This window comes from Varanus komodoensis, unplaced genomic scaffold (genome assembly GCF_004798865.1).
Source record: "Varanus komodoensis strain SLA01 unplaced genomic scaffold, ASM479886v1 scaffold10, whole genome shotgun sequence".
Lineage (NCBI taxonomy): Eukaryota > Metazoa > Chordata > Lepidosauria > Squamata > Varanidae > Varanus > Varanus komodoensis.
Genome location: NW_025335269.1, coordinates 136,819 through 148,958, shown reverse-complemented (window position 1 = coordinate 148,958; position 12,140 = coordinate 136,819). Strand labels below are relative to the sequence as shown.

The window sequence follows — 12,140 nt, the reverse complement described above, 5'->3', positions numbered from 1 at the left end:
TCCTCCACATCCATCGGCTGATGGTACGACTTCTATGGAGGCTACTCGCTCCTCTCGTTCTCCTCCCAAAAGCAGAAGAAGAGGAAGCACGCTGAATCTGATGAGCCCTTGGCTCCTAAGAAGGCCAAGAACACTAAGATGGACAAATCAGACCGCAAGCTGAAGAAGCTTGCTAAGCCACCATGGAGAGACTCAGGTTCGACCGTGCCATTGGTCTCGACTGCTGTCTCGATCCCGACTCCGTTCAGTCTGAACATCCAGTCCATGATGCAAGTGACCCCGCCAGGATCTTCTCAGAGGATTTCCATCAACTCCATCCACTCTGGACTGCTCTGAGGCCACGGTTCGTGGGTCCATGTCGGATGGCGAGATCCAGGACTTGCCCCCCACAAGCCCAAACTGGACAACCATCGGCATGTTCTCCAACCCCGATGCCGACTTCGCCTGAGGCTTCTCCAAGGGCCCAGCCTCAATCCGACACGCGCCGCCATCAGCGAGTTTCAAGTCAGCCCTCAAGGAGCTGGGTACCGATGCCCTAGGGTGAATTTGATCCATCCCAGTCCTACCCATGGGATTATCTTCCACCATACGGGTACTACTCAATGCCCTCCCTGCACCACCATCGTACCACTCCTCATCCTATGCCGAGAGACGTCCCCTCGACATTGGCGGCTGTTCTCTTTCCAACCTCCTCCTTCTCCAGGTGGTTTGTACTCCAGTCCCCCGTATCAGTACAACTCTGATTCGGAGGACTCGGAGAAGGCTTCCACCTCGCCTGATGCCATCATCTCCACTCAGGGTCCTGGTTCTCTGGAGGAGTCCTATTCCACCTTCAGAGAATTGATGGCACAACTAGCTAGTTCCCTGGAGATCGAGGTTCAACATCGTGTTGATCCCAGCATGGACAATTTTTATGACAATGTCCGCAAGGAGCAGTCTTCAGCCATCTTCCAAACTAGCCACACCCAACCTCTCGGTGCTATGAATCAAGCCCAAATCCCAACTCTACTGTTGTCGAGTCTTTCCAGGGTTGGGAGAATAGGGAGCACTCCACTCCCAGAGACAAGGAGGGATGCAAGATCGACTTGATGTTTCGCCATATTTATGCTGCCATGGGACTTGGCCTGCAAATTTCAAATTACGAAGTGACAATGGCCAGATACCAATATTTTCTTATGCAAAAGCTTGAGTCTTGAGTCCATCACAGCACAGCAACAGTGGGACCTGGCCCATGTATTCATCTGTGAAGCCATGCAGCTGGCTATTCAACAATTGAGTACGGCAAGACATCATGTTGATTGCAACTCGTGATCTCTAGTCGGTTCCATCACTTTGCATCGGCATGCTTGGCTCTGTCCCTGCAACTTCCCAGATGAGACTAAGAGGCGCATTGAGAGTATGCCATACGACAGTTCCAGAATCTTCAACGCGCAAACCAACCATAAGTTGGAGAATATCACCACTCACCGGATGGAGATTCCTGCCCAGAGCCAATGTAAGTGGCCACCATCTCACTCTCGGTACAGATACCAGCCTTATCATCAATACGCCTCCCGTCAACAGTTCCAGCCTCACCAGCAGTGGAACCGCAAGCAACCAGCGCCTCATTATCAGCAGACCCGTTGCCACCCTGACTCTAACAAGCATCAACATTGATGGGATGCGCAAATCTTTCCACTCTCCAACTACCCACCTTCCCCTCTTCCTTTTGGGGATTGGCTGCAAGGCCAACTCCCCATTCCGGAGTCCATCACATCTGATAAGTGGGTACTTTCCATCGTGTAGCACGGATATAAAATCGAATTTGACACCATGCCCCCATCGGGACCAATCCGATGTATGTCTCCTTCTCCGGTCCTTCAAGACAAAGTTTCCCAATTACTTCGTAAAGGAGTGATTCGACAGCTCACCCACTCCGAGGGGCTCCACAGCTTCTAATCGAGATATTTTATGGTCCCGAAATGGGATGGTGGTCTGTGCCCGCTATTGGACTTACGTGGCATCAGTAAGTTCATCAAGACTAAAAAATTTTGAATGACCACCCTTCAGAACATCCTTCCGTTGCTCAGGAGAGAGGATTGGTTCACATCTCTGGACCTGAAAGATGCTTATTTTCATATCAGTATCCACTCTACTCATAGGCGGCTACTCCGGTTCACTGCTGGTACCGACATTTTTTAATACAATGTTCTTTCCTTCGGCCTCGTGACCGCTCCAAGGGTCTTCACCAAATGTATGGCTCCTGTTTGCGCCCACGTGAGGCTACAAGGCATTCATGTTTACCTTTACCTTGATGATTGGCTGCTTGTCTCTTCTTCGAGACATGACCTCCTATTAGCCATCGATACTATATGAACCCTTTTAAACAAACTTGGACTCTGTATTAATGTTGAGAAATCTTGCCTCATTCCTTTGCAGGTCATCAATCGGAGCTTGCCTTGACTCACTTCACACCTGAGCCTTCCTTCCATAGGCTTGAAAGGACAAGTTGCATTCCTCCATTCATCAGATCTCCACAAACCGGACTGTTATCTACGCTTTCCATACAGAAACTGCTGGGCCACATGACCTCCACAGTCTCTGTGGTTCCCAATGCCAGATTGTGGATGAGACAATTACAACTATGGTTCAACCCTCTCTTCCACCCCCAATGCAACCCTCCTCCTCATCCGCCTGCCTCCATTCTCCAGACTTTGTCATGCTGGAAAGTAGAGAGCAACCTCTCCATTGGGGTCCCGTTTCGACAGCCCCAGACAGCTTTGACACTCTACACTGATGCTTCCCTTACGGGATGGGGAGCACACTGCACTGATCTTTGCACTCAGGGCACTTGGCAGGGACATGAGACCTCCAGACATATCAATTGTCTGTAACTTCTAGCGGTCTTCAAAGCCCTCTAGTCCTTCAAGACTATCCTTCGGGACCGAGTCGTTCAGATAGCTTCGGACAATGTAGTTACAGTGTTCTACATCAACAAGCAGGGCCTGTTGCTCCTCTGGCTTACCTTGCGCTCCATCTAGGGGACTGGTGTATTCCCAGAGGGATCACCCCTCTCACCATTCACCTTGCCGGAACCGACGAGGAAGCAGATGCTCTCAGCAAGCACATGTTGACAACTCACGAGTGGGAGTTAAATCGCCAAGCCTGCCGACATCTCTTCCAACTCTGGGGCCCTCCGGACATAGATCTGCTTGTCACCCACAGCAACTCGAGCTGCACAACTTATTGCTCTCAGGTGGGCATTGGTCCAAACTTGATGTGAGATGCACTGATGGTTCCCTGGACAAACATGTTCTTTTATGCGTTTCCTCCAATACCTCTCATCATAAAATTTCTAGCCAAGATCAATCAGGACACCTGAGGGAGTCTCATCACACCTTGGTGGCCCCGTCAACCATGGTTTCCCATCATTCTGTGCCTCTCCAGAAACTTTCTTCTTCTGCAGATTCCACATCTTCTCACCCAACAAAGCGGTGCTATTCAACATCCAGATCTACACTCTCTGAACCTTATGGCCTGGCTCATCCAATAACTAATGCTGCCTCATCAGTACCGACAACTCTGTAGGATTCGACACCTCCTCTGCAGCCCTCTGCCATGGCGGCACCATCAGTTTCGACATCGGTTCCCAGCTCTTCGTCGAACCCAAGCACTTTCCATCCTGACATACAGTTTATTCTTCAGTCTGCTCTAAGACCAGCTACTCATACGAAGCTAAATGGAAACGCTTTGCCTCTTTTGCATCAGCCAATCATTTTACTCCTCATTCAGCCTCAATTGAGAACATCTTACAATTTCTCCTATCTCTACACCAAAATGGACGTAAGTCTCCTTTTATTAATGTTTACATCACTGCTATTTCTCATCATTGCGGCTCCATATCGGGATCCTCGGTGTTTTCACATTTTCTCATTCATTGCGTCTTGAAAGGACTACAGAACCTCCAACCACCAGTCTGCTCAGTGGTACCGACGTGGAGGCTTTCATTGGTTCTCCAAGCACATACCAAGCCATTCGAACCGCTAGCCACTACTGACTTACGTGTCTTATCCTGGAAAATGGCTTTTCTTATAGCCATTACCTCAGCCAGGAGGGCTAGTGAACTCTGTGCTCTACAAATTGACCCTCCTTATCTCAACTTTCAGTAGGAAAAAGTTGTTCTCCATACCAACCTGGCTTTCCTCCCTAGGGTCACCTCACCCTTCCACATCAATCCAGATATCATCTTGCCGACATTCTTTCCTATGCCTTTGATGCCAAAAGAACATTCTTCTACAGTCATTCGATGTTCGACACTCTTTGGTGTTCTAGTGATCCTGGACTGAATCTTTCAGAAAGACTAAACGCCTCTTAGTTAAATATTCTAAACACGACAAGGGCTTTCCGATTACCTCTCAGAGACTCTCTAAGAGGATTGTTCAAACTACTGAATTCTCCGACCGCCTATCCAAATTGGACTTACTGGTGATGCCTAAAGGTCATTCCACAAGTGCTGTTGTGGCTTCTTCTGCCTTTTCTGCCAGCATTCTGTTGCATGTCATTTGCAAGGCAGCTACCTGGACTACCCCTTGCACATTTACCAAACACTATTGGCTAGATGTTCGCGCCAGAGAGGACTGCTCTTTTGGCCGTGCAGTTCTCTCCTCAGTTATTCAGTGATGACACCATCCCACTTCCAGGTCTGGTAAGCTTACTAATCACCCATAATGTGTGATGCACAGAGGCCACAATGAAGAAAGGCAGGTTGCTTACCTGTAACTGTTGTTCTTCGAGTGGCCATCTGTGCATTCAGACAACCCACCTGCCGGCCCCACTCGGTGTCGGTGACTGGGTTAATGGAAATTACCCTTTTCCCTTTTCCTTCCACATTGGTTCTACCTATATAGTATAGGTATACCCTCTTATAACCCTCTATATAGTATAGGTATAACCCTCTTATGCTCTTTACTTGAGCATCCCTATTGGATCTGCCATTTACTGTGAATTTATTTGTTCACTGATTCCACCTGGGCGCGAACGGATGGTTTTCAGCAGACTGGGGAAATGGCAGGCACTCTGCTCTTTATACTATGGGGGGAGGGGCGTGGAGTTCCCGCCAAAACCATTAAAGCTTTGAATCTTTCCCGGCTGCAGGCACTGCGCAGGCGCAGCACCCATAATATGTGATGCACAGATGGCCACTCAAAGAACGACAGTTACAGGTAAGCAACCTGCCTTTATCAGCTTTAGAACAAACCAGGATACTAAACTTCAGTTTGTAAGCTGTTCAAGGTCAACCTCATCACTTTGAATTGGGCATGAAAACAGAAGGCAGTGCAGCTGATGAACTACTGTTATCACATGATCATATCAGATACATAAATCTAATTGTTGTATCTGATATGTTGCTGATTTAAACAAGATCTGTTTATGCTCACATGTAACAGACATTAGCACTGTTTCAATACAGCATCAGTACACAACATCCAACTCCCATTAGTTTGCAGCTTTCCCAGCTCCCTTTCCCCAACTATGAAATACAGGCTTCTCACCTGAGCAGCAACAGTATGGGATCGCGTGGGGAACAGTTTTGAAATACATGCTGTATTAAACCCAGCCTCAGACAAGCCAAATGCCGCTCGCAAACCTGCGCCACCTGCACCTACAACGACTGCATCAAATTCATGGTCCACTACAGGATATTGTGTTGAAATCTGAACAAGGAGACATAAGAAAAAACATCTCTCTCATTTGCAATACTCAAAAGCCATGAAATTGGAACAAATTATACTTGAGCACTTTGAGAGAGCATCTGTCTAGGCCAGGAGTGGCCAAACAGATGCTCACAAGCTGCATGCAGTGTTTTGAATTTACTGTGTGGCTTGCGGAGTGGAAATGGCAGTACCAGCAGAGAGGAGGACTTTGAAGTTTTAGACTCTAACAGTGCAGCCTCTACTTAAAAGACTCCTGGAAGTTAACAAGCACTACTCCCACAGATGTGTGTAGCATTGCAGCCTAAAGACATTCAGAAGATGCTTCTCAACAGGAGTATGTTACTCTTTTCTTACTTCTCAAAAGGTGTGTGCACAATACTATAGAGAGGGCAAGTGCAAGAGCGTCTCAACTATGCAACTAAAGAAAACCATAGATTCCAATTTTTTATTTTCACTCAAAATTTTGGCTATATCCTCTCTTTACCTCCTTCAACGTCCTACTGGCAAACTGTAGTAATGCATTTTTTTGCATGTCTTGAGAGCCTAAATCTGTATGGAGAACATACCCACAGAATCTTCCACAGTTCAGAGAACAGGGAACCTAACATGTGAACGCAGGCTTAGTTTCTTATATCAATAACTAAATATTGGTTTTTTTACTGTTTTTCTGAGATAACACTCAAGAACAGGATTAAGAAACTAGACAAGTGAAATACAAATAAGAACTTACTGAATCTGATACTTTGGCAGAGACATTTTTCTTTCCATAGACCGTGAAGTGAAAATTACGGGACAGTGCCTGGCAAGCAGCTGGTCCCTGTTGAAACATGACAAAGAAAGCATTAAAACTAAGTAAACTGAAACATTTCTTTTCAATAATAGTTCTTATTCAATATTTTATCTTACCAATCTGTTTAAAAAATATAACTTGAATGTATCAACGTTTTTCTTTTTCCTTCTCTAGCAGTTACGACATGGAAAAATTCAGTAAGTTTAGATTTCCTCATAATTGTAAAATAAAATCTTGAAAAGGGAGATGTTAGAAGTGACAAGGCCAGCCACAAATTTACATTACTCACTGTTTATTTCAAAAAATGCTGAGGATTTTAAACACTGATTTAAACATGCATGCATGTATAAGTGCTACATTTAAATTGGAAAATACTGTATTACTGGGCAACTTCTATGCCAAAATTGCCTAAACAATTTATATTGTATCATATAGGATTCCTTTTATCCACTTCACAGGTAAAGTTTGCTATTGTGTTTTACTGCATCAGTGTATTCACTTTGTTTTAATACTCAGCATAATTCATCAAACTTTATTACAGTAAGTGAAGAAAATCCTTATTATTCTTATTGTACAATAAAAAACCAAGTACAAATACAAACTGCACCACTAGAAAAGAAAAACAGAGGAAAATAAACTGAAACATTAGAGTTCTGAATAAAATTCAAAAAGTTTCATAACTCTAATTACATATATATGTTCCTATGTATTAGTATATAACAGAACATACTACCATTATTAAAAATATTATGAATAGACTTCAATGAAGGCATTCCAAATATTTTGCTGAATTAAGCATAGTCTTAAGATCCATGACCCCTTGCAAAATAAATAATCATGAAGCATTCCACTGATTGGGCATAACAGAGTGCATTTTAAGCCTCCATTCTTCGTGAGTTATGTGTCAAAATAGCAATCAGAGACATCTAAGCACCCTAGTTAGCAGAGGAAACATGATCTAATGGTAAATATCTACAATTCTGCTGTCTACTGAAAGTAAGAAAAACTGTAGTATTCACTAAGAACCACCTGTTGCTACTAAACAAAAAAAAAAATAAAAAATAAAAAATAAAGTGACACCATTACAATGGCTAACAAGTTTTTCAGTTTAATTCACAGACACCACAGATTCTCCTGAATGTATAGCTGGTAAATGAAAAGGAATAATTCAAACCTACCATATTCCAAGGAATAATACCTCACCTTCCAACCTGGAACTTATTTTAGATAAGGATAGTAAGCATTTAAGTGTTAAAAGAAGATTGAAAGATGCTTTGTAAATAAGGCTGTAAATAGCCCACTGAACAGCTTGCTAGCCACATGCTTATGCTAGTAATAAATGACCATAAAAAACTGCCACTGTCAACTGGAAACCATTCTTACTCATAACAGGAGATCAGCAAAGTTGTGCTGGAAGTTGCAGGCTAAGGCACAGTAGCATCTTTGGACTGACACTTCCAATCACCAATGCAGTTAAGCTTAACTGCACTACATTCTTAACCTTCCTACTATACAAGGAGTGCTTTTTATTATTATTTTTTTATTATTATTATAACATTTCTATGCCGCCCCTTGCCGAAACCTCGGGGCAGCTTACAACATGATAAAATACATTGAAATACAATAGTACATAATAAATTACCATTAAATATAAAAATACAAAAAATACATTGATTTACAAATACAAAATTAAAATTATCAGTATAAAATAAAAATATAGGAGAAAGAGAAGGAAGAAGAAGTTGCCCAGGCCAGATCATATGTTTTAACAATTGAAATGATGTTTAAATAAAAAGGTCTTTACCTGGCGCCGAAAAACCAGTAACGACAGTGCCAGGCGGACCACTTTGGGGAGTGAATTCCATAGGTTGGGCGCCACCGCAGAGAAAGCCCTCCTCCGGGTACTTACTCTCCTAATTTCTTTCATGGAGGGTTCCCGGAGAAGGGACTCTCCCGCAGATCTCAATTACATAGTTTTCTTCTGGTGCAGTTGTTTGGTAGGCAATAGACCAACTTGGAACCACAGCTCCAAGGCTGTATGACCTTGGAGGTGGGATGCTAACCCTGAGCCTCTGCCCTGCCCCCCTCACAGCTAGCACAGAAAGACCATGCCAACTTGCCTGTCCAATTGCCTGGCTGAAAATCCAGCCTCAGAGAAAAGAAAATGCTTGATGGAGATGGGCATGGAAGGGAGGAGACTTGGCTACCACTTATGTCATATCCAAACAGTGTCCCAGCCTCCTTCACTCTCCCTCTGCAACTCTTCATCTAAATCATGGGTCTTAAACTTTTTCAATAGGGGTCCAGTTGAAAGGCAGCGGCGACTGGCACGGGCCGGTGAGGCGGGAGTGCCTGGGCGCATGCGAGGTGGCAACAGGCACGCACGGCAGCAGCTCGCCCACTTGGAGATCTCCCAGCGACTCCAAAACCATCTCCCAGAGAGCAAGCCACCGCCTCCCCCCACCCCACCCCCCCGGCGGTGGTGCAGGCCAGATAAATGGGCATGGCGGGCGGATCTGTCCTGTGGGCCGTAGTTTGAGGACCCATGGTCCTAAATAGTCAAAAAACAGCTCTCTACTTGCAATAAAGGACTTGAGGTGTTGGTTGGTAGAAATCACCATTGCTGCCATGCACCCTTCATTGGATGCAGGTAAGACCTCACACTCAGGCCTACGAGCATTGCATGCACAAGATCAGTGCCTTCCTTACTGAGGAAGACCACACATTTCTGCTCAACATAAAGACCACACAGGTCTTCAGACTTCTCCCACCTTGTGGTTCTTTAAAGACATATTCTAGAATTACCTTTTCTTGTGGGTAGCAGGATTAGTCTATGTCAGCAAAACAAACTTTTTAAAATACATTTATTGTTTTCTTAAAATAGATAACAAACAGAAAAAGAATGGTGTAAGGAAAAAGAGAAATAAACTTGCCAAGGGATTTTAAACAAGTATAACCAATATATTCATAAACTGCAAATTTCCAGAGACCAAAAATCTCTACCTTTCCATCAATCAATCCTTAGTTGAAGTTTGAAAAAAGAATTACTATAGTTTTCTGTACAAACAAATTTTCCAGTCACTTCAAGTCAATTATAAATCATCAATAAAGTTTTAACAGCTTCTTTTACATTATATTAATGGATAAAATAGAATAATTCTGTTATCATTACATTCTTCAGTGAGTCCTTTCTTTACATCATTAGTTAATTTTGCCATCACAGCATACTCTGAAAACTTATTTTTCCAGTCTTCAATTGTTGGGCATTCTGGTGTTTTCCATTTAGAAGCAACTGTAATTCTTGCTGCAGTTGTCATATATTTGAATAACTCTGGCATTATGTTCAAAAGTATATTGTTAGGACACATAGGAAGCTTAGTTTTAAAGGATTTTTGTATTTCCACATGTATCAACTTCCAAAATCTTTTAATTATTTCACAAGTCCACCACATATGGTAGAAAGTTCCATCTACCTTACTACATTTCCAACATTTTCCACTGTAATTCTTGTCTATTTTTTCTATATCTTTCAAGGTAATATACCACAAAAAATAAATCTTATACCAATGTTCTCTTAGTGCTTGACTAGCTGTGAATTTAATGTCTTTCTTCCATAAAGCTTCCCATTGAGAGGGTGATATTTCTTCTCTGAGGTTCTACATTTAAACTATCATACATTTCTTATCTTGCTGATAGCAAAACAAACTAATTCCCATGGCACCTTAAAGGTTATTGCATTTATTCTGGCATAAGCTTTCATGATCCATAGCCGCCTTTGTCATATGCATGCAGTATGAATGCTATGTGTGTTGGGACTGAATAAGGCAGGTAAGAAGAACAGCAGAATGTCACTGCCATTCTATCACATTCTGTGAACATACACAAAACTGTGCCTGTGGATAACACAAATAGTCTGGTATTAGGTAAAACAATTCACAAGTATGGTGTATAATATATCCAGCTGCAAGTCTCTAGAGATAATTGATGATGGTTTTTTCAGCCTTAGTCTCTTAGGAGAGAAGTATTGTCTGTATCTGTTATTTTGGCATCCTGCTTCTCCACAAGTGATACAACCCATTTTAGAACAGTTATTACACAATTTAATAGCAGACCAGGCATATTCGGTTCCTGCAAAGCAGCCTCAGTTGTAGGTCTATCTATGGGTTTCAGCGCCTTGCAAGCATGTAAATGAAAGAAAGGAACACTAGTTTCACTATCAGGAGTTGGAAAGTGTGGCCGGAAACATGTAGATAAAACATGAAATTTTATAGGAGTGACCCTATGCAAACCACAGGCTTTTGCACTTCCTACCAGCTCTTCTTTGGGTTCTCACGACAATTAGTTCAAGAACTATGTGACAAGCAAAAGTCCAACAGGTACAGCTTTCTCAGCAGGAAGCTATGATGGGAGAAAAACTCCCTTTGAAACATTCACTAGACATCTGCCAGTCCCTACATCCCAAGTATAGTAACCCAGGTTAGGGAAGAAGTTCACCAAATCAAAAGGTCGGAGTATCTTTTGGTCCATTATTTCTTATTCTCATGTGCTTTTATTTCACCATGATACAGAAAACAGCAAACCCTGCTAACCAGGCTTTTCTGCCAATCAAGAGAAAGCAGAGGCTTGAGAAGCCAAGAAGAGCCAACTCAATGATATAACGAAAAGTCAGACCTAGGAAGTACTGCAGTGCATCATATGACATGTGCCTCTGACACAGACTCACTAATCTGCCCTTGGTAAACCACTCTCTCAGCTATAGTATTCCATTTACCATATAGCAATATCCATATGAAGAGATTCGTTGCAAGGTCTGGGAGCCACTGTGGTGTTGCTAATGCATTATTGCGCATGGATTTGAGGGGATAGATCGGGGTTCAAATCCCCTAATCATGAAGCTCACACTGAATTATCATGAAGCCGTGAATCTTACCCTAGCCAAGAGCAGACTTGAAGGAAGGGATTGAAATATAATACAAAACAAAGACAGCAAGCGAATGTATTTCAGTCTTACCTAAGCCGCTGCCTTGCAGATGTGCAGGATTACAATTCCCATCACCCCCAGCCAACGGTCATGTTGGCTGGGAATGATACGAGCAACAGTTCAACACATCTGGAAAGCGTCAGACTGGGGAAGAATGATGCACGCGGAGAATTATCTGTAAATCTCATAATCGTCCTCCTCGTCCTCCACCCGTCCATGAAGGTGAACCACGACTGGCTCCCCAAAGACCGAAGCTCGAAATCCCACCCTCCAGAGCACGGCAAGTACGCGCGCACACCACTTACAGGGCGGAGCAGCCGCAGATACCGCAGTCGCCGCAATGCTTCAGCAGCCGCCATTTCGCAGTAGACTGGAGAGGGCTTGAAGCTGAGCAACTGCGCGTGCGTAAAACGCAAGCGCATTCCGAGCGTGCAAATGCCACAATGAGACATACCAACCTCTATCATCTCAGAGGGGTAGCGTTCATTGCAGTAAAGGCAGACAAAACTGTGTTAATCTTTAAGATGCCACAACACTCTTCGTTGTTTATTCTAGGAAAGAAAAAATAGAGGCCGGGATAAGGATTTGCAGGGGCTGAAAGTATGGTGTTAGAAAAGCTTTTCCTAAGGAGAAAAAACAAAATACATAACGTCCGGAGTAGCAAGGATGTCTCGTT

The 12,140-nt window shown here is 43.5% G+C and overlaps 1 protein-coding gene across 1 annotated transcript in view; it reads right to left on the bottom strand.

Moving 5' to 3' along the window:
• The window catches only part of SDHA (succinate dehydrogenase complex flavoprotein subunit A), a 43,909-nt gene extending 31,993 nt beyond the window's left edge, over positions 1 to 11,916 (bottom strand). The window contains exons 1-3 of the mRNA XM_044452138.1: positions 11,770 to 11,916; positions 6,424 to 6,510; positions 5,532 to 5,693 (exon numbers count right to left, since the gene is read on the bottom strand). Coding sequence (XP_044308073.1) covers positions 5,532 to 5,693; positions 6,424 to 6,510; positions 11,770 to 11,916 — 396 coding nt within the window. The remainder of the gene's footprint in view (positions 1 to 5,531; positions 5,694 to 6,423; positions 6,511 to 11,769) is intronic.
• Between the last annotated feature and the right edge of the window lie 224 nt (positions 11,917 to 12,140).